The 22,809-nt window shown below is 37.8% G+C and overlaps 1 protein-coding gene across 9 annotated transcripts in view; it reads left to right on the top strand.

Moving 5' to 3' along the window:
• Positions 1 to 444: 444 nt before the first annotated feature.
• Positions 445 to 22,809, top strand: part of itsn1 (intersectin 1 (SH3 domain protein)) — a 62,016-nt gene continuing 39,651 nt past the window's right edge. For 3 of the 9 annotated variants that reach the window (XM_035955661.2, XM_055018470.1, XM_055018467.1), the window contains exons 1-16: positions 445 to 621; positions 9,306 to 9,365; positions 12,692 to 12,784; positions 13,995 to 14,058; positions 14,265 to 14,425; positions 15,700 to 15,885; positions 16,115 to 16,193; positions 17,238 to 17,338; positions 17,418 to 17,481; positions 17,577 to 17,714; positions 18,862 to 18,956; positions 19,691 to 19,830; positions 20,060 to 20,182; positions 20,416 to 20,565; positions 21,171 to 21,311; positions 21,522 to 21,609. In XM_035955661.2, the coding sequence (XP_035811554.2) occupies positions 9,338 to 9,365; positions 12,692 to 12,784; positions 13,995 to 14,058; positions 14,265 to 14,425; positions 15,700 to 15,885; positions 16,115 to 16,193; positions 17,238 to 17,338; positions 17,418 to 17,481; positions 17,577 to 17,714; positions 18,862 to 18,956; positions 19,691 to 19,830; positions 20,060 to 20,182; positions 20,416 to 20,565; positions 21,171 to 21,311; positions 21,522 to 21,609 (1,651 nt within the window). In that variant the 5' untranslated portion in view covers positions 445 to 621; positions 9,306 to 9,337. Of the gene's footprint in view, positions 622 to 9,305; positions 9,366 to 12,691; positions 12,785 to 13,994; positions 14,059 to 14,264; positions 14,426 to 15,699; positions 15,886 to 16,111; positions 16,194 to 17,237; positions 17,339 to 17,417; positions 17,482 to 17,576; positions 17,715 to 18,861; positions 18,957 to 19,690; positions 19,831 to 20,059; positions 20,183 to 20,415; positions 20,566 to 21,170; positions 21,312 to 21,521; positions 21,610 to 22,809 lie in introns of all 9 variants that reach the window. The other 6 variants (XM_035955659.2, XM_055018468.1, XM_055018466.1 and 3 more) reach the window with 3 other exon arrangements.

Genomic DNA, 22,809 nt, shown 5'->3' with positions numbered 1-22,809 from the left:
TCTGATATGACAATCTGAATGACTGAATCCTGTAAATGTTAACATTATGCTGTTTATTGCTCTGTTTTGTGTCTTTGAATTTGGTTGTCAGATGTCTTGTGGTCTTTCAGATTAGTAGTCTCAGCCCTAATCCTCAGAATTTATTTTATTTCTTTCAGGTTTTCCCCAAAATATGAATGTAAAACTCACATTTATGCGATTTTCTTTCTCTTGTTTAATTTGCTTTTTTCTTTTCCAGGGAGAAAAATAAAATATGTTAAACTTTATTTGCATATGTTCTCATAAAAAGTGGATTTTTTTTCTGGGAAACAGCCGCCGGCAGGAGCGCTGCTAATCCGTTTACTTCCCTGTGTTCCAGGCATGAAAACTACTCTTTACAATATCGCGAGATCCCTGTAGTGTGGTTCTAGGAACTGTAACTTATCGCGATAGGTGAGTGGCGTTACCCCATTTTCCAGCTGTCCCTCAGTCGGTCGGGATTTCAGAGCCAAGGGAGAATCACCGAAGCGGGTTTTAGTGATAAACCAGCACATTCTGGGGGAAGATACCGCATTTTATGGCTGCATAAACACGCAACGAGCTACTCTATCCGGGATTTAACGATGGAAACTGAACTATGAGGTAAGAGCGGGGCGTAGTACGGGTGATGTGGAAGAATTTCCCTGAGCGGGCTGACGGGCTGACATTAGCTTCTCACTGGTTAGCTCATGCTAGCTGCACTCACATATGCCGTTGGAGCGGCTAGCTGGGTGTTTTTACCCGCTGTAGCTCACCCGTTTCAAGTCCTAGCTGTGATATTAACCCGTTTATGGGGCGTCTGATGGTGGTCTGTGTGACAACAACAGGGCGACAAGAAATCGGAGGACGATGCAATCCAGCCACTGCCAACAGTTAGCTAGCACGCTAATATTAAATCACTGCATCTGCACTGGCTGCCTGTGACCTAACGGTAACATTGACCGGTGTTAGTCGTGGTTAACCTTCGTCTAGGTGGCACCTGGGTCGGCTGGGGGGTGAGATGATGAAGGCTTCTGGCGGAGCTTGCAGTCAGGGAGCCTCCTTTCAGGGTGGAGGTTTTTGCTCACTTAGCCTACCTTGTGCTAACACACATCCTGATGTTTGTCACAGCTGTGCGTCCAGCTGCTAGGTAAAAACAACCCCCAGAGTGCGTTTTTATACGTGCAAAACAAAAAAAAAAAAACTGCTGGTAGCTGTTTAACAAAATGCTTTATCATCTCTGAGTGAGAGGATGCAGGAAGTGAGGATGGATTGCCAAACACATCTTTCCTGTCAGTGTGAGCGCTCCTTCTAGAGAATTTAGCTCAGTCCTTGTGCGTCAGGGAAGCTGTAACTTCACGGTTTAGAGGATAGAGGTAGTTTTCATCAGTGAGGACAGGTTTCCATGGTTACATGGATGCCGATCTGACCTCTCTAAGGTGGGAGGATCTCAGGTGAGTTCCAGTGAGTTTTCTTTAAAGACCATGTTGACTGAAAAACATTTGATTCTGCAAAAACACTGATTAATGTCTGATCTGGAAACTTGCCTTGACTGCCTTGTTCTTTCATGGATTTTTCTGGATTAGAACTGAAAAAAATAGCTGACTACTAATTTGTTAATCAATTAACTATTAAAGTTGCTTTATCAGGCAAATCTGGCCACTATTTTGTAATTGTAGAATCTTAAATGTGAGTACTTACTGCTTTTGTTTCTGATTATGCATCATTCAAACTAAATATTTCAGCTTTGTTTTGGTGATTCAGGCAAATCAAGACTTCTGTGTTCTCTAAACATCATCCTGGGATATGGAAACTATCTAAATACATACATAAACATAATAACTGATTAAGACATAGATGTGTCTGTGGGTCAGATGTTTGTTGGGAGTCTTATTGTCATTCACTGATGTGACTAAAATAGACTGAACAGATATGCTGGAGCAGGGCCACGTTCCACATGTGATGTTTAGCTGTGCTTTATTATGTTTCCTTTAACTGATGTGACCCCCAGAAAAAAAACTGTGCAAATCCTACAGGGCTCCAACTAATTATTTATGCTTTCATCGTGGATTAATTTGGTGATCATTTTCTCATTTAGCCGATTAGTTGTGTGATTTATAAGAAGAAAAGGGTGATAAATGTCCATCAATTTTCCCCGAACCCCTACATCACAAATGTCTTGTTTTGTCCACAGTATATTTAGTTTGCTGTCACAGAAGAGAAAGAAACCATAATTATCACATTTAAAAAGCTGCAATCAGATAATTTTAAGACTTTTTTCTTAAAAATGACTCATCAATTAGTTAGTCACTAATTTAGTAGTTGACAACTAATCAGTTAATTGGTGTAGCTCTAAAATCCTATACATCCTGTTTCATTTGAAGTGCACATCTTGCATTGTCTGTACACCCAATTAAATCTACACTGTCTACATTATCACTATTAGAAAGTTCAAAAGTTAACCGTTAATCAGAAAACAGTTCAGTTTTCTTTTCCTGCAAGAACACCAGGGTCACCAGCAGCGCCAACAATGACAATATCTTGGGACAAAGAGGTGCTTTTAGCTCTATAACCTGCCTTAACTGTTCAAATTAAGCACAAATTGCCAATATTGCACCTGCAGGCATCAAAAGAAGAAGTCATGTGGTGAATGTTTGCATTTTCCTTGTAGCACAAGCAAGAAAATGGCTTCAGTTAAGCTTGTTACCACCCAGGAATTTTGGTCTTGCCATCAGTTTGCAGTAGTGCTAACATTAGCTAGCTGTGGAGGCTGGTGAGCATGATGGTGAGGGGGGACGGCAGCCTGAGGGAGGGAAGCAGGACGTGCTGATGAAGAGACTGCAGTGCTGGTGATTTCTGTGTGTGTCTGTGTGTGCACTGTGTGTGTGTGTACGTGTGCACTGGGTGTCTGTGTGCGCATCCTGTCACCTATGAGACCTCACCACTTGACATCAGTGTGACGATAATAATGTGGCAGTTGTGTGTTGGAGGGAGTCGGATGCAGAGCTTAGGGTCAGTGTCAGAGGGTGTGTCTTTAGTGTGAGTGTGAAAGACAGTGTGTCTGTGTGTGTTCCGAGGGTACAACCACGTGTTTTGTGTGTGTGTGGGAGTGTGTAGAGTGTGAGAATGCTGATGTGAAGAGGCTGCAGTTATTAATATCAACCCTGTCATGGTTTAGCCATCCATGCAAGACACAATCAATGAATAAATTACTTAAAATTAAGGAGTAATTTCATGATATAATAATCTTTTGTTTCTGTTGGGTTATTTGATCTCAACACATCAGATTTTTTTTGAACAATTTCTGCTCAACTGTCGCAGATTAACCTGACATTTTTAAAGCTGGCAATATGATGTTTGTGAAGTTCTAGCTTGATATATGAAATACTTTCCAAGATGATTAGTTTTTTTTAATTGCCTGTTGGCCCACTTTCAGTATAATGTTTTTGAAATTTAGGAGTGTTTTTTAGGAACTGTTAAAAATAAAAGCCAGACATTTTCAGATATTTCTCATCATACTGTTGATTTGGAATCTGCATTATTATAGTCACATTTTTTGGCTCACAATAACAAAAAAACTGATGATGCAGAAGTTAACAAGCAATATTTTCTGAACCATATATAGATGCAAGTCACAATAATACAAAACACAACATACGCCCATGTTCCCAGGACAGTGACATTTTTTTCCAATCAATCCATTGATTGTTTTGCTTAAAGCTTGAGAACAGTAATAAATGCCGATCAGAACATCTTAATTTACTCTACAGTGATATTAAATGGGGGAAACCAAGCGAATCCTCACATATTTCTTGCTAAATCAATCAATAATTCATTTTCTGTAAATCATGTAATTCATGAATGGACTTATTTCTGCTCTACTTCAGACTGGAACAATGAGGATCAGAAGCTTGTGGATTTAGGGTTTTATCCAGTGATATATTTTGCATTTCTGGGTCCATGGTGCCCTTTTTTCTCAATAATAACACCGCTGAGATGGTTTTTACAGTAAGAGCACGGTGGTTGTGGCAGGAATATTTCTCTTTCCTCCTTTGTGAAATCAGAAGTTGCTGGAGGAGGAAGCGACGGATGAAGACATGGAAACAACCAAGACAAATTAGGCATTGCATATTAATAAGAGTTAGAGTTTTCTCCCAGGCTGCCAATTTATTTCAGCCCTGGAAACTTTTTCTCTGCCCTGTTTTGAGAAGTACGTCTTGATAGGACTCGGAATCTCTCTGATGTGGTTCAGTTTGGATCTAACATGATATGGACTGATTACAGAATTAATCTTAATGCATTTTTATGCATTTCGAGTTTTAATTTTGCTGCTTCTTCCCTCTTAAGTGTACATGTAAACGTAATGAAAGCATTAGTGTCTCTGTAATGAAATGTTAGCTCTCGCTGGAGGGGGATTTATTTCATATTTCATGTGTTCAGTACAGTGTCAGGAGTGTGCTTGTGATTTTTAACACCCTGCAGTGCCCATAAAGTACTAGATTAAGTCTTTTTATACCACTCAACCAAGAGGAAAAATTCACTTCAAGCAGCTCTACAGCTAGACATGCAAATTTTGTCAGATTTTCTCAAAAAATAAACTTCAGTATTATTAATAAATAATCTAAAAACCAGTAACTCGGTTTCAATACTGTGGATAACACAAGCAAATTCTTGTGCGAGATATAGCTCAGAAAAAACAAACTGACATAGGATAAGCAAAAAGAAATACGTACGAGGCAATAATTAAATAATAATAATAATTAAATTTTTTGAGTCATTAATCGTCACAGAAGGCTTAGTAATGGTGCCCTACAACTAATCTACAGTACATTTTCTGACATGCGTGCCCTTCGTCTTCTGCTTTCATTGGTTAAATTACAGACAAACAATTATACATATTTTCTGGAACGCTCTGTACAACTCAAAGTCAGGATATGACGTAACAATAAATGCAGTGCCTAAAAACTAGAAAAACAATAAGATAAAAATACAATAGAATGTTGAAATAAATTAAGTAAGGTAAAATAAGGCTAGAATAGAGCAGTAACAAGGAGTTCTGGCAGTTATGCCAAGGTAATCAGTAATATCACACATGATAATGAATTTAATGATATTGTTCATTTTGCAAATTAAATTATTTCTTAAAAAAACAAACAGGTATCTAAAACAAACAACTTGATTGCGTACAATATTGGACTACAGAAACATTATCGTAACACGATTTTGCTCATTTTGAATGTTTGAGCCATGAATCGTCACAGAAGGCTTCGTCATGGTGGCCGTACAGCTAATCTACAATACATTTTCCGACATGCTTGCCCTTCGTCTTCTGCCTTATTGGTTAAATTACAGGCAATTAAACGATTATACGTTTTTTTCTGGAATGCTCTGTACAACTGAGAGTCAGGATATCAGCAATGATCGGAGTATTAGAGCATCAGTTGGTCCAAGAGGAATGATGGAGAAGGTCAGCAGGAAAACGGGGTGAAAGGATAAAGCAGGAAGAATCCTAATCTGTATCATGTTCTGACACTGCATTTACAGTGTGTTTGTGTGGGTGAGGGGCTTTAAACAGGCGTCTGCCTGCCTTGATAACAGACCAACACTACAGTTACATCCCAATGCTCTAATTATACTGACTAATCCCACAGATACAATGCAAGTACACAGGAAACAGTAAGCCTTTAAGTACACACGGATGACAAAGGACTGGATGCGTTGAAGCTACAACAAAGAACTTTACATTTATTTTTGTGTCAATAGAGCCGCAACAATCATTTTCTTCACCAGCTGAATTGCTAATCGTTTTGAGTAATTTTCTGCTCTCTTTCCACTTCTGTAACAGTAAACATATTATGGACAAAACAAGACTTGTGAAAATGTGCTCTTGTGAAGTAATTGAGAAAATAATAAACAGATTAATCATTAGTCCCAGCCCTGCTGTTCTACAGTTGTAACGGGAGGGTGACTTTCATTGAAGGTTACAGTAAATGTGCTGTTGGATTTGTATTTTGTGCCACTTTGAGTCACACTGCGAGGTCCCACTATGCTAATAAACACAGGAGGTGACCTGCTGAATTCAGTAAACAGCATAAAATCAGAATATCTCAGTGTGCTGAAATCTTTCCCTGCAGTTTCTACATTTTCTCAGGGGTGCGATCGCACTTACTGCTACTTTGCTTTTCTCTGAGGTATTGTGTAAAATTGCCATAAACAGCTTTCACAAGAAGAGTTGATTTGATTTTAGTTAGTAAAAGTTGATCTCTGTTACTTTTTAGCTTTCACCAACTGTTGAGTTTTGTCCTTAAACGCTTGTATTTTGTAGTGATTTTTCTGCCGATAGTTTTGATTCTGGCTAAAATAAGAGGCTTTAATGTAATTGGCCAAGAAGTTTAGCCCCCAGTTCACAGAGAGCAAGACGTTCTGTAGTTGTGTAGCTGCTCGGCTGCTTGGATATTCTTTCAGTGTGTTTGTGCAGGGTGGTCTTTGTTCCTCTGACCTAGTTAAGCTGGTTACTTTGTCCTCCCACTCTGATGATAATGGGGCACACACACACTTCAAAATACACCCTCCAATAGGCCGAGGACAGCTTGAGACCACAGAAATGGTCTCTGAGAAAATGTCCACAGCAGCATCTGAACCACTGTTTCTGGAAAAGCGCATTTTTAGTGAGTTTTCTGACTTTTTTGTTTTTACTAGATTCCACCCATTTCCAATATGTCGTATTGTTTGCAAAAACCTGAAAATGAAATAAAATCAATACCTCCTGCCTTGATGTCGCAGAGGCCAAATAGGGGGGTACATACTCTTTGTGATTCAAGTAAACTGACCTTTAAGCAGGATTTTTCCCTCCTCATTTGTTGGAAAACCAAATTTTTTATGTGTTCAAACATTTCACTGGACAGAAAATGAAGCAACCCACACAGACGCTCACACGCCCTCGCTAAGTCCTCGTCTGTTGCAATGTGTGTCACATTATTATTGTGGTTTGTCTGCTGGCCACAGTGTTGGAGAGGGAGGGAGGCAGGTCTGGATCTGATTAACATACCTCCACCAGGGCAAAGGTATGTTACACACTGACATATATGTATGTGTGTGTTTTAGCACAGGTTTATTTCATATTTAGAACAGATATCCTTTTGACATCCAGCTTAAAACACACAGTTTGAGCTTCTTAAATTATTCCGGAAAAAATGCAAAAAGGTTCTGTGAAGAGAGCCATTTGTCAGATGAGCACATCATCTTAAAAACACTAATTTCCATTTTCATTTTTTTGGTGTCTTTTTACTCATTAAGTAGTAGTAGCCAGTTTGTATTGCACTGTTTTGACTTGTTTTTTGCTCCTGTCTTATTTTTCCTCAGTTAGCTCATTTTTCACAGCAATATGAACTCCTGCACCTCTATGGAAGCAGAACAACCATGAGTAGAATAAGTAAGAACTCAGTTATGTCTTTAATGCAAGATGACACAGTTATAATGCTTCAAATCATAAAAAAAGAGAAAATAAAAGTTATATTTCGTCAATTATTTATTTTACAAACATTGAAAAAAACCTGGGCGCAACATGTACAAAACCTTTTAAGCACTCCTATGTTAATAATAATCGGGAAATAATTGAGATCCTACATAATAGATATTTTAGTACTTACATTTTTGTTTCTTTAATTGCCTCCTATCTGCTCTGTGTGTACACAGCCTGCAGTTCAGCCAAAACATCTCTGAATTTTTGTCACATGCCTGTTGGTTGCAGCTGAGCCACTCATGGCTTAGTTGCGATGAGAAGTGCAAAAGTTTTTGTTTTTTGCAGAATCACGTCAATGCAAACAGTGTATTTTTGGCAAATTTTAAAATGATGCATGTAAAATAAAGTGATTTAGATAGAATATTGTGCTTTTAAGGTTAGATTTAGAAGATAGAAGTTAGAACGGCACATGATAGATGACTAATTTAAGGACTGCTAAAAAGTTGAAAATCAGTGTTTGTGCAGTTTCTGACTATGATAATATGTGTAATATTGACTATTTATTCTAAAAATAACATGCAGGGCTCCAGACTGTACTAAAATGGTATATTTTTTGCATAGACAACTACTGTGTTAACTATGGTGGCAGAAAGTAGTACTTTTATAACTTTAGTGTACTGCGGTATTTACACTTAAAAATGTGGTCTTCTTGTGTAATACGGAGCTGCATACATGCGCTGCTCATAGAAAAAAGTCACTCTGTTTCATCTGGTACAAATAGGACATTACAATGTCCTAGTTAAACTCTTTTCAAAGTAATTTTCTGTCAAGCACCTGTCTGAACATCAGTAAATTGTAGTGTCTCTCGATAAGAAGTGATGTGTTTTGCTTCTGACAAGGTGGGAGATGCAACCAGTGAAAAAGTTAGTCTGGAGCCCTGACATGCCTTTCAAACTTGTGTGCATGTTTTGGAGCTCAGAGAGTTTAAAAATCCCAGAAAGAAAATGTAAAAAAAAAATTCTGTAAAGAGAGCTGTTATTTCTATGATATATGAATATTTCCAGACTAATGTATCACATTTAAATCACTCATTCCCAGTTTTTTGGTGTCTTTTAGTTTGTAATGTTCCAGTTTGTGTTGCTTGAGCCTTTAAAAAGCTTCCAGTGGAGCTTTTCACAGAGCAGCAGCAGAAAACTGCTGTTGACTGTGGTCAGCTCCCAAGTGAGGCTGTTTGTAAATGAGTGAGTGTGAAGCCGAGTGGTTCTGAAAACAAGCAACTGTGCTCCGGCAGCTTGCCCTGCATAAATACAGGTCTGCAGCCCTGTTGACACTCGGTTTGGCCCCCCGAGGACTCGTTGTAGCTTCAGCACCAGATGACAGCAGCTGATCGATGATGGTTTCTTAAATATTTCTTATTCAGACTGAACCGCAGCAGAAGACTTGAAGCCACTCAGGAAGAGATTTGCTCTGTGTTTGCAGCATTGCATGAAAATACACTTTCAAAGTACGGTGGCTGTAATCCTGCCAGGCTCACTGGGCTGCAAACCAAATTCACAACTTAAGCATTAAGACAACAGAGTGGAAAATTAGCTCCAGATTCGTGCTGGAAAATCATTTCCTCCGCCTGTCTTCTGTATCAGCACCTTGGCAGAGGACCAGGCATTATTTTGGTCCTTTTAACATCAGGTTACAGACTTTGCATTCAGAGGCTTCACAATAAAAACATTCCTGCAGCTCACCAGTGAAGTGCTGATGATGTGAATCGTGTTAAGTAGTTTGCTGTATCGCTGAGTGATGTTATTGAGTGATTAAATGTTCATCTGTTTTTCTGCATGTGTTGTTTCAGGTGTTGTGACGCTTCAGAAGACTGAGTGAACCATGGCACAGTTCCCAACCACATTCACAGGTCAGTATGTGTCAGGAGCTGACTTAAAAGAACACTCGAGCATTGTGTTTTCCTTTTAAGAGTTAAGAGACTTAAGCAGAGTGGCAGCTCATTGCTCCATTAATTCCACAAGTCCATTAGAAGACAAACCACAGCTTCTCGTAAATCCACTGTGAGGAGAAGCAGAATAAAATCACATAACAAAACACATAGATGGCTCTCCCAAAGGGTGTTAATGAAGGGCTGAAACTAAAACGGAAACTGAATTTTTTTACTTACACTTCCTGATATGTATAACTTTTATTATAATGTATAAAATAAAGCTTAAGACAGCTACTTTTACAATTAAATTTTTCACATCTTTTAGTTGCGTTTTGATAATATATTTTTATGCACACTAGCAAAAGTTAGTCGAAACAGCCAAATCGGATACACTCTTCAGTTTTACAAAAATGTTTTTACACTTGCTTGATGTGTTTTTTATTTTTTACTTTTTCTGCACCTTTTCTGAACAAGTTTCTGCTTTATTCTGCATCAAATATAGCCGATACCAGCTGACGTTAAGAAAAAACACATCAAAGTCAAAGCCAAAGTTTTTTTTTTACCTTATCTCTAATGCTTTTATCAAATGCCTGCTTTTGTTTCTATCTTCTTCTACTCTGTTTATTGCAGTTAATGTCGCCTACAGCACCACCTTCTGTCAACGCTACACAGGGTAGTTTATTTACGACAAAACTACTGAACAGAAACAAGCCAAATTCACCTTCTCTTTCATAAAAGTTTGCTTCAAATTCACTTGAAAGTTGTGTGAAAACACAGCTTTTGTCATGTTTTGATCTCAATTTGAACACATTTAGTCCCAAAAACATCAATTTCACTCCTCTGTTGATGTAGTATCAGGCATAATTACACCAGGTCGGTTATCTCTTTGAATTTGTTTGGCAAAAACAGTCAAACATGACAACATGTGAGTCGATGTGGCTCCTGTCAAAGCAAATAATCACCAAATTGGTCTAAAAGTGCAGCCAGACGGACAGATTTCCCATCAGGACGATGACTGAAAATGCTTAAAAACCAACAGATTTGTCAGATTATACAACCAGCCACCCAAACAATCAATAAACCAAGATAGAAATTACGTTTTACAGCTAAAAGAAGGCAAAATGGACATATTGTTTGTTGGCATGTGTATAGTTTGCACATGTAAAAAATATGAGAGAAGGCTTATTGCCAGTTATTTTTGACTTTTTTGCAGAAATTTCCAGTGTACATGAGTAAGCCTCTTTTTCAACAGCAGTTAACGAAAGCAAATAACTGTATGTCAGCAGCAGTTCTTCTATTTGAAATGAGTCACCATGATTCAGTGTAAATTGCCAGTAAATATTACAGGATGGACTTGTCGGGTGGAATTAAGGGAACTACCGCTGCGAGAGGCGACACTCCTGACGGACTAATGTGGCAGTTCGTTTATTTGGTCAAGAAAAATGCAGCAAAGGCTTTTAGCAGAGCATAGTCGAGTCAGTTGATTTATAGAGCACATTTATATTGGACAAATAAAGCCATTCAAACAAACAAAAAATAGGCGTGCGACAGGTCTGACAGATAAGGTTGGGTCAGACTATTCAAACACCTATAAACAAGTAGCCATGTTTTATTCTGTACTGAACAAGTAGCCTGTATACGCATGTAGGTAATCTATAATACCCATAAAAAGCACCAACGTTTGTCCCTTTTATTGCTTTTCAATATTTAATCTTGATCAATATAAGCTGGCTTTAATTTTCAACAGGAATTCAGAATTCAAACTCTTTCATGTCAGCGTAAAAACAGATTTCAGTAATGTATTGTCCGTTAATTAAAACTATAACATGTTAAATCAACGATTGAAGAGTCCAGCCTGGAAGGAATAGAAGTACAAACGACCTTCTCAATGTCTAGACCTACATGTAAGGTCATGTAAGGACCTGTTGGAAAAAAGCTGACCAATTTTCTGCAAGTCGAATTTAAAAGAAGAACCAGAAATAACACCAAAGTTATTTATGTGAGGTTTCAAACAGGATGTCGTGAAACCAAGATAAGACGGAATACAGCTGAGTGACACTGACAGAAGGTGACAAAGATTAAGTACCAGAAAATAGAAAAGTTTGAGAGAGACATGTTATAACATCAGCCCAACATCTGATGAAAGAAATCACCCTCTGAAACCCAAAACTATAAAAGGTGCATTATCTTAAAAAAAACAAAACAAAAAAATGAATTACGGCATTTATTAGAGCCAGGACCTAAAAAACAAAAAGAATTGTCACATTTAGAACTTTCCTTGAACTACTTATCTGTTACGTGTCGCTCCATCTGAAAACTTCACCAAATCAAAGCTTAAAATCATGATGTTTTATCAAAATTACTTTATTTATTATTGCAGTTTTTCAATTTTTGCAAATTAAATAATCAAAAGAATGAAAAAACTTTTGTTTTATAATGATTTCTGGCATTATTTTTGTGTCATACTGCACAAAAGACATTTATAGTTCTGCCTAATTCTAGCTGTTGTTGTTCTGTTTCCATAGAGCTGCAGGAATTTATATTGTAGAGAAAAATTAACACACAGTGAATAAAAGTAAGACAGGAGCAAACAATGTCAGAGGGTTAAAGTGAGCATTTCTTTTAGGCAATACAAAGTGGTTATTACTACTACTTAATGAGTAAAAAGACACCAACTGGATAATAGAGTTTTCAAGGTGACAACAAACTAAAAAAATCATAGAAACTGCTTGGAGTTTAGAGGGTTAAGTGCCAAAATCTTGGTTTTATTTTCATTGAAGTGGAAAAAATGTGGTTTTGACACAAGTAAAACAACTGGTTAAGAAATATAATCTAATAGAAGAGTCAGTGTCTGGTTTCATTAGTGTGTATGTCTGATTATAATGCAGATATTGCATAAAGACTTGACTATGACAGACCAATGAAGCTGACTGAAACCAGGACACTGTTTGTTCTGGGTTTGTGATTTATCAAACTAACTGTCAAACCACAAATGAAGAATAGTAAAGATCTTTAGATGGTTACAGGGAAGATAATAATAATGTAAAAAGAATGAAACTTCCCACTAATAAGAGATGAGTCAGTAAATACTCAGTCTGAGGATGGACGGCAGCCGTTCATCCTTCTTATCTTTCTCCATCAGTTTCATTCTCAAGTGCCTCTTAGTCAGAACAGGAAGTGAAACTCATGACTAATACATTCTTCTCATTCCTCCTTTTTCTCCTCGTCTGTGTCTGCCTTTGTCTTCGGTCTTGGAACTCAATGTGGTTGTGTTTTTTTTTTTTTTTATGTTTTGGGTGTGTCAGGTCCAGATGTGTTTCTGATCTCCGTGGATGAGAGAGCCAAACATGACCAGCAGTTTCACAGCCTCTCTCCGACTGCCGGCGGTTACATCACAGGTAACAGTCACACACATACCTGTACGGTACATCAGTTAGGTGAGATGACAGAATAATAAACATTTCTGACACTTAAATTGTGTTAAACAAATCTAAACTGGTGAAACGTGTTGAACATTGCATCCAAAACTGATATTAAATCAATTTTAAATCACAATGTGGCTCACAAATGCAACTGATTTGAATCATTCATTGAACAAAGTCATTACTGGAATGAGAAAATTTGAACATGTACTGTTGAAACATCATCACTGCTGGTAGATTGTGGTCTGAAAATATTCTTAGTGTCAAAATTATGGAAGGCTGTTTTATTCCCCTAATAATGCAGTTATTGGCTCACATAAAGTTCATGACCGTCAAATTAACCACATTTTATGTTGAGAATTTTTAAAATATGCTGTTAAAAGTCAATCTCTGCTATTATATTGTGGTATTAGCATCCTAAAATATTATTTCTTAGCATCCAAGTTTGAGTAAGTACATTTTATGTTAAGAATTTTTAATGAATGGTGCTAAAACACAATCTCTGATCGTGTAATGGGGTCTTACTATTCTAAAGTAGAACTTCTTAATCTCCAAAATGTCTGATTAGCTGAGCTGCATTTTATGTTAAGAAATTTTAAAATATACTGTTAAAACACAATCTCTGCTGGTAGATTGTGGTCTTAATATCCCTGAAATATTGTCTCTTAATATGAAAATTTTGTTTCTTCCCCGGATAATACAGGTATTGGCTCACATAAAGTTCATGACTGTCAAATTAACCACATTTTATGTTGAGAAATTTTAAAATATGCTGTTAAAATTCAATCTCTGCTTATACATTGTGGTCTTAGTATCCTAAAATATAATTTTTTAGCGTCCAAAAAAGTCTGATTAACTACATTTTATGTAAAGAAATTTTAATATTTGCTGTTAAAACACAGTCTTTGCTGGTCGATTGTGGTTTTACTACCCTAAAATATTTTTTCTCCATGTCTAATAAGTCTGATTAATTACATTTTATGTTAAGAATCTTTAGTGAATGCCGCTAAAACAAAATATCTGCTGGTGGATTGTTGTCTTACATGCCTAATGAACAAAGCTAAGCTGTATCCTAAAATATGAAGTCTGAATAACCACATTTTTAAAATGTTTTTAACGTATTTTCCTTTAAGAAATATGTCTGAACACATTCACAGTTCATTTTCTTTTTCTGGTTGTGTGTCAGGTGACCAGGCCAGGAACTTTTTCCTCCAATCAGGGCTGCCGCCACCCATCCTGGCCCAAATATGGTGAGTCACATGACCGGGAAACTCCAGCCAGCCCTTAATTCTCTGCATTTTTAACATTGTATTGCTAAATATTTTCACACTATTGTGCATTAAAGTCTGTTTACACCAGTTGTTCTTGCAGTCTTTCTCTGTCTTTCTTATATTTGACGCTTCCTCCTTTTTCCAGTGTTGCTGAAATTATGATATTATTCTCTCTTTACCTGCAGGGCTCTGGCCGATATGAACAGCGATGGCCGGATGGATATCCACGAGTTCTCCATCGCCATGAAACTCATCAAACTGAAACTCCAGGGTCACCCTCTGCCCCCAACGCTGCCTCCCAGTATGAAACAACCCCCGCTGTCTTTACCCCCACAGACAGGCTTCGGTAAGACCAACACTGATACCACACTGAAATAATAATCGACACTGATGATAATTTTAGTTTCGTTGTGCTTCTACAGAGGTCGTGTTGTGTTTGTGTGCTGGTTCGCTGCTATTAATTAACCCTCTAAACTTCAAAAATCTGCCAGCAGTTTTAAAAGGCACATTTCTTATTTAAAAAAAATCTATTTATTTGAAATAGATAGAAAAATCATCAGTTTTTTCCAACAGTCCTTGAACTTATCATGTGTCACAGATCTTGAAATATTCATTGAAGGTGTTATGTTGGAGAACTTAGCCAAATACAAGCTTAGAATTGTGATATTTCATCAAAACATCTGTAATTTCAACCAGACCAGATTATTTCTCTGTTCTGGTGGTGTCATTGTTTACTGTTTGCAATATTGGTGTAAAATCAATAAAAATTTAATTATAGTACATTTAAAATCTGCCAAAAATAAACCATTTGCTCTAACGTGATTCTGTGAAAAAGAAAAAAATTTGGGTTCCTCAGCAAAACAGAGAAAACACTGTTTATTCAGCTGCAATGCACCCAAAAAATCTGTAACTATTTAGCTGAACTGCTGAAAGTGTTTACACAGAGCAAACAAACCACAACTGTAAATAGAAAATATCAATAATATGTAGAGTCACCTTTTTTTTCAACATAAGTAAAACCTGTGGGCACGTGTAAAAATTCTGGACACGCTTTTTCTGTTTCCGTAAAATGAATTATTCAAGAAATTCAACTTTTAATTTTCTATTTTTTTTACTACACTAAAGACATTTCTGAGTTCTCACTCCTTCTTCGTGGTTGTTCTGTTTCCATAGAGCTGCAGGACTTTAGATTACAGTGAAAATGAACCTGCAGTGTTAAATAATGTGATAAGAGCAAAAAAAAGTTGAGAAGCTTCCTGGAGTTCAGAAGGTTAATAGACAAGAAGCACACACAGTTTAATGTCATAACATAGATGTAATCTTTTGCGTGTTTCTGGAGCGTTTTTTCATGTCTTGTTTGACAAAATGCTGATAAAACTCTGCTCTGGCTAAAGGCTGCAGATGTATTTGATAAGGATGACGTCACTCCCTGTTTTCCAAAGGTCATACAGGAAAATGTTTGCTCTTTCTCTCTCTACACTTTCACTGCTGATCAGTAAAGTCGTAAAAACACAGTATAAACTAGTGACTCCTGCTGTGGCTCTCACATCCAGTTTGCTTGTAGAAATGTGCAGTATTAAAACCAGCCATTCAGACTGTATTTTATGTATTTTTATCCAGGCCTGCCCCCCATGGCTCCTCTCCCAAACCCTCTACCTGGTGTGCCTCCTCTCCCCCTGCCTCCCCTACCTGTTGGGGTGTCTCCCCCTCTCGTCTCGTCGGCGCCGCCTCCCCTCCCGCAGCCCATCGCCAATGGAGCTCCGCCCACCGGCATGATGCAGCCAATCTCAGGCTTCTCCCACCCAGGTACCAAACACCAGAGGCGCCTCTAAGCTCCTATTTACACATAATATACTAAGTCCTATGTACATTTTAGACAATCACATCCTCTATTACGTCTGTATGAATCCTCTTCTATGTTATGGGTCACTGTTTTGAAAATATGCAGAAGAATTACAGCAAGAAATGCAAGTTTATCTTCTCTTTGAAGATCAGCTTCAGAATAAAACCTCCTTTTTTTTGTCTTTCTCAGCAGCTCCTTCTGTCAACAAGTCTTCTTCGTTTAATCGTTCCAGCACCAAGCTGCAGAAGGGCTCGTCCTTTGATGCTGCTGGGTAGGTCAAATAACCCAAAACGTCCTCGCCATTTCCCCCGATTTACTAAAATGAGAGTATGTGGTAAAAAATTCTTCTTTACTGTTTCGACCAGTATCTTGACCACCTATTAGCTCGCTCATGGTTAAACCGTTCTTTCTCTTGAAACTAAAAGGCCTGAAACTAAAACAGAAACTGAATTTGTCAAATTTTGTACTTACACTAACTTTTAGATGTCTATTCACTACTGTTCAAAAGTTTTGGGTCACTTAGAAATTTCCTTATTTTTGAAAGAAAAACCCATTTCCAGCAACCATGACTCCTGTGTTCTAATGCTACATTGTGTTAGCTAATTGTGTTAAAAGGCTAATTGATGATTAGAAAACTCTTGTGCATTTATGTTAGCACATGAATAAAAGTGTGAGTTTTTATGGAACACATGAAATTGCCTGGGTGACCCCAAACTTTTGAACAGTAGTGTATATGTGATATTGGATCAACAGTAGAGTAAAATTGATGTTTTTGCTACTATAGGTGTTCAAATTGAGATCAAAACATCACAAAAGCTGCCTTTTCGTGAGAATGTATGAGTCAGTGTGGCTCCTATTCAAGCAAAAAAAATCACAAAATTCACATTCTCATCCACACTACTGTAGACTTTTTAGTTTGAAAATGGTATAATGTTTTAGTCTTGCAAACACTTAATTTTTGGCAAATTTTTAAGCGAGACGAGTAGAATGAAATTAATTTTACAAAATATAGCATTAAGCTTAGATTTGATTAACTTTCTTGAATAAGTGTCACACGATCAGTTCACACACTGTTGATTTGTTTTGCTTTTACGGTTTCTGCATCTGGAAAACTGTATAATTTTGGAGATTTAAAAAAAATAAACTAACATGCCTTTTGAACCTTCCAGTGGGTTTTGGGGTCATTTTGAGCTTAACATACAAGTTGGATGTACACTTAAACCACTCTAGGCAGCTTTTTGATTGTGCAGCCTACATACATGTTTATTTTTTCCACAAGTTAAATAATTCCTTTACTTTGTGTTACGTCTCCTAGTGCCCAGCCGCCCCCTGACTGGGCTGTTCCTCAGTCCTCCCGGCTGAAGTACCGACAGCTTTTTAACTCCCACGACAAGATGATGAGTGGACACCTCACAGGTACATACACTCACATGTTAATATTATCATTTTATTATATTATTGTTTTGTCTATATCTGATGTGTCTCTGTGGTTCAGGTCCGCAGGCTCGAACTATCCTGATGCAGTCCAGTCTTCCTCAAAGCCAGCTGGCTACGATATGGTCAGTGTTTTGTAATTCAGACATTCAATTTTTATGAAAAGGGAAGAGAATTGCCCTTTAAATATGTAATTAATGCCATCATTTCTCCCTTTCAGGAGTCTGTCGGACATCGACCAGGATGGAAAGCTAACAGCTGAGGAGTTTATCTTGGCTATGCACCTCATAGATATGGCGATGTCGGGGTTACCGCTGCCCCCTGTGTTACCACCAGATTACCTCCCACCAACGTTCAGGTAAATACCTCATTAACTAACTGGCAACAGCAGCTTTATTGTCTAAGTAGCCGTTTACACCACATACTATGCCATTTTGCACAATGTTAGGCAAATAAATTGCACGTTCCTGCACTCACTAAACTTTTCTATTTTTTATACTTTATATGACTCGGCTTTACTTGCTTCCTATTTGACTTTTGACACTTGCTTTTCTACAATCTTGTTATCCCTTTGCTATCAGCATTTGCATTTGATCTTTACTCTCTCCATTCACAAGGTCTTTTGTTGCTTTCTCTTCCATATGCTTGTACTGAATTGGGAAAAAAGGCTTTTGTTTATTCTGCACCTTTTGCATGGAATGTGTTGCAGAATGACTGGAAACTAACCAAATTAATCTCCTTGAACACTTTTAAATCCAAACTGCGAGTTCTTAAGGCCGACTCTACAGCACGCACTTGTTTGTCTTGTCATATGTCTTTTTAATAGGTTTTTTTTTTTTTTTTTTTTTTTGCTAGTGTCTTTAATTGTGTTTTAACTTTTGTAACTGTGTTTTGGATTTGCTGTTGCCTCTCTTGGCCAAGACTCCCTTGCAAAAGAGGTTGTTAATCTCAATGGTATTTCACCAGATTAAATAAAGGTTAATAAACAAAAAATAACAATTTGTTTGTATGCACTAAAAAGATTTATACATATTTTATTCATCCACCTGGAGCAATTCAGCTGTCCAGTAACTCACACATATTACAGGGAAATAGAAAGATGAGGTGCAAATGGTACTAACAGAATGTATATATATAAATACTGTATAAATTTGGTATAAAAATGAAGCGATAATGAAGGATCCTTGAACCCTGGTGAACTCAATGTACAAATGGTGCTAATAGACTATATAAAGTATAAATACAGTGTAAGAATGAAGTACACAAAGTTCCTCGTGTGAAAACCTACTTGGCAATAACAGATTGTGTGAAAGTTGCTTTAAACAGCAGTAGTTTGTTGCAAAGTCAGAATTAAACTTGAGACGATTTACGTCAGTTTATATCCGTTATTGTGTAAAGTGCACAGTGTATTTTAAAATCGTGGACATAAACTGTGTTCTGCAGATGTGTGGAGTCACAGGAGTGAAGCTGTGAGTATTGATTACTGTTTAATCGCTGTCTTAAAGGCGGGTTCGAAGCGACAGCGTTCAGTCAGACCAAAAGAGCGTCCAGGAGGAGGTGGAGGAGGAAACTGAGAGCAGCCTGGAGAAGAAACTGCCAGGTGATTTATATAAACCAACCTGTATGTTACTGGTTAAAATGGGACTACAGTTATGCTCATAAGTTACATACCATACAAATTGACAAAATTTGTGAAATTTTGTCAATTTCTTTTAGAAAATGTATTTGGTCATGGAAAAACTTTTCTATCATTTAGGATTAGTGGGCAGGTAAAGTTATTTATTATCATGCAATTGTATTTGCTTTGATTATTCATGTTTTCATTAAAGAATGGTACATATTTTACAAATTCTGCCAGGGAATATAAACTTATGAGCACAACTGTAAATGTGCTCTCAGGCATCACTTTAAGTTCAGGCTTTTGATTTCTTAGTTACGTTGGCTTCTATAACTTTCAACAGTATTTTTTTCTGTCAGCTGTCTACATGCAAATAAAATGCTGTTTCTTTTCTGTCTTCTGGCCACTTTGCATCACATTAAATGGTTCTGGCAGTTTAAGATACAGCAGGGTTCTATGTATGTGCTTTTGTACTCTTCTGCTGCTCCCAGCTCTTCTTAAACCAGAAACATTGTTGAAATTCCTCATGAAATCAGGCTGATGTTACAGTTAACATTAAGCATCACTGGCTAAAATAGTTTTTTTGTCATCATATGGGAAAATGCCGGCTGTATTTCATTCATTAACTGGATATTGCTTGTTAACGTGGTCAACTGTTGGTTCTGGAAATTGTTTAAATTTGCGTCCTTTTCTCAACTCCCGTTTTCTGATCACAGTGACGTTTGAGGACAAGAAGAGGGAGAACTTTGAGCGAGGAAACCTGGAGTTGGAGAAGAGACGTCAGGCTTTGCAGGAGCAGCAGAGGAAAGAACAGGAGAGGCTGGCGGCACTGGAGAGAGAGGAGCAGGAAAGAAAGGTAGACTATATCGATTTCTGCTTTCCATACAGTCAAAATTTGGTTTAATAACGTTTTACGACTTGTATGTGAGGCTGTAAAATAAACTGTTACAGCTGCAGTCTCCTTAGTCAGTCAGTTTTTTTACATTTAGGCTCGAAACTGGGAGAAAATGCAAATGCATTGCCATAATACGCAGGAACAATAACAGAGCAATTGGTTTTTTAAATGTAATTTTTGTACGTTTCAGGAGCGGGAACGTCTGGAGCAGGAGAGGAGGCGACAACAGGAACTAGAAAAACAACTGGAAAAACAAAGAGAGCTGGAGAGGCAGAGAGAAGAGGAGAGACGTAAAGAGATAGAGAGGAGAGAGGTATGAAGGAAGCTTCAACACAGGAATTATATTTAACTACTGTAGAGACTTGGAATTACAGCTGCTGCAGGCAACTTAGAAGCCTAGTTTACACCCCAGCAGTAGGTGACGCATGCATTATACTGCATGATGCAATATTCAGGCTTGTGTAAGTCCTTAAATGCAGCTGCAGTTCTTTGAGGTGTAATATCATGTTAAGAAGTTTAATAAAATTTGCTGTATCTGTGTTTCAGGCTGCTAAGCGAGAATTGGAACGCCAGCGTCAGTTAGAATGGGAGCGTCAACGTCGTCAGGAGCTTCTGACTCAAAGAAACCGAGAACAGGAGAGTATAGTGCTGCTCAAAGCCAGGAAGAAGACGCTGGAGTTTGAACTGGAAGCTCTGGTAATCAAACAAACCCAGTAGATATGACAGTAAAAACTAAAACCACGTTTTGCATAAATATCTTCCTTACTGCTTGTTGGCAGAGTCAAAGCAGGTTATTAAAAGCTGCTGAGGTAATGCTGCAAAGAAGGAACTATTGGCTGCTAATGGATTCCCTTAGTACTTCACAGTATCTGGCCAGATATAGGGATGTTAATAGTTACCACAGATTTGTTAAAGATTTCTGTATCATTGCAAGATAACAGCACAGCTTCACTGTAACAATGACAATAAGTGAACACTACGTCAGCTTCCTGCTGACGATCACATGATTGCGATCCTACTACGTATCAGCCGCTGCAGACTCATCCATTGGAAATGATAAAAGGAACAGTTGGTTAAATTGTGGGGGTGTTTCCAAGTCCCATCAGTTCTCATCTCCCACTACATATTTAGGTCACACGATTAAATGTCCACTTTTTATAGTGCCGTGATTTCTGACACAAATTTTTTTCAAGATTTCAGTTGTAAGAAATGATACGACTGAGCAGCCTTGATGCTTTTCTTGTTGCAACTGTGGCGTAAATGACAACTCTTTTATTCCTTTTCTGCCTTCTTTACTCCAGAATGACAAGAAGACCCAGCTGGAAGGTAAACTGAAAGACGTTCGGTTTCGTCTGTCAGCTCAGCGGAGGGAGGTGGAGCAAACCAACCAGACCAGAGAAACACGCATCGCTGAAATCACGCTGCTACAACAGCAGCTACAGGTACACAAAACAAACACTAATCAATCAGACAGACGAATGTCACGTTGATTTCCTTCCAGTTCATGTCCAGTTAACTTTTGGAAACTGCCAAATTTGTTTATGTAGTACACTTGTGGTCGAGAATTATTCATAAACGTGTATGTAGTTGGCAGAAAATAAAAGGTGACTGGCAAAATGAATGACTGGTTATGTTGTCCTGGTTGTGTTTAGGACTCCCAGCAGTGGCTGGGGAGGCTGATTCCTGATAAACAGAGTCTCAATGACCAGCTGAAGCAGGTCCAACAGAACAGTCTGCACCGTGAGTATTGCACACACCAAACATGCAATAAACGACGTGCACATGCTCGATCTTGTCTTTAAGTCAGAAATTGTTGTTTGTGGGACTTTTGGACACAGTTGAGGTGCATCATTAAATGTTTTTTCCACTTATCATAGCTTGGACACGTCAAAAAAAGTCATGCAGAGAATGGTGAATTTCATGCATATTATTGGTTTTGGTGGTTGATGTTTGAATTTTTATTAACCCTCTGAACTCCAAACAGTTTCTGGCCTTTTTTGTTCAGCTTCTTTTGCATTTTTCTTCACTGTGGTTCATTTTTCACTCCAGTATAAAGTCCTGAACGTCTATGGCAACACTGCAACCATGAAGGGAAGAAAGAACTCAGAAATGTCTTCTGTTCAGAAAAAAAAGACAAAAATTGGAATAAACTTTGAAACATGAACTGCATTTGTACAGCTGTAGCCAACACTGGAAAAAATGGTGACTCTACACACTATAGATATTTTACTTATACTTGTCTCTTATCTACTCTGTGTAAACACAACCAGAAGTTCACTCAGATTCTCTGAATTTTTGTCACGTGGCTGTTGGTCACAGCTGTGTCAGTCATGACTTCTCGGTTGTGCCAAGAGGTGTAGAGTTTTTTGTTTTTCACGGAATTTAGGCAGACCAAACAGCTTATTTTTGACAATTTTTTAAATGAGACATGCAGAATCAAGTGATTTTGATGACATATCCCGGTTTTGCGCTCAGATTTGTCATAGATGATAAGTTCAAGGACTGTTGGAAAGGTGAAAATCTGATGATTCTTTCTGTTTTTGCACTTTCTGGCTCTGATAAATGTTGTAATTGTGGGGATTTTATTAAAGATAACATGCTTTTCAATTCTGCCGGTAGGTTTTGGGGTTTAAAGGGTTAGCTTAGTATCAGTTCAACATCACATCAGCCTTTACTGTCATGTAGCTGTACATACAACCATAGTGCAGGCAAACTGAGCGAGTGTTTCTCTGAAAATCCAGTAAAACAGAAGGAAAAAAATAGCATAATTTAACATAACATAAACATGCACACATGGCTGAGATGTATTGCAGCTAAAATGAAATTGAAGTTGTCTCTATAGTGTCCAAGAAGCACAGATAACAGCTGAAAATCGAACGATTCTCTCTGAAGGCAGCAGCACTGGTTAACTGTCTGTCTTTGTGAGTCATTTACTGTTAA

This window comes from Amphiprion ocellaris, chromosome 16 (assembly GCF_022539595.1).
Source record: "Amphiprion ocellaris isolate individual 3 ecotype Okinawa chromosome 16, ASM2253959v1, whole genome shotgun sequence".
Lineage (NCBI taxonomy): Eukaryota > Metazoa > Chordata > Actinopteri > Pomacentridae > Amphiprion > Amphiprion ocellaris.
This window is presented reverse-complemented; position numbering and strand designations above follow the sequence as displayed.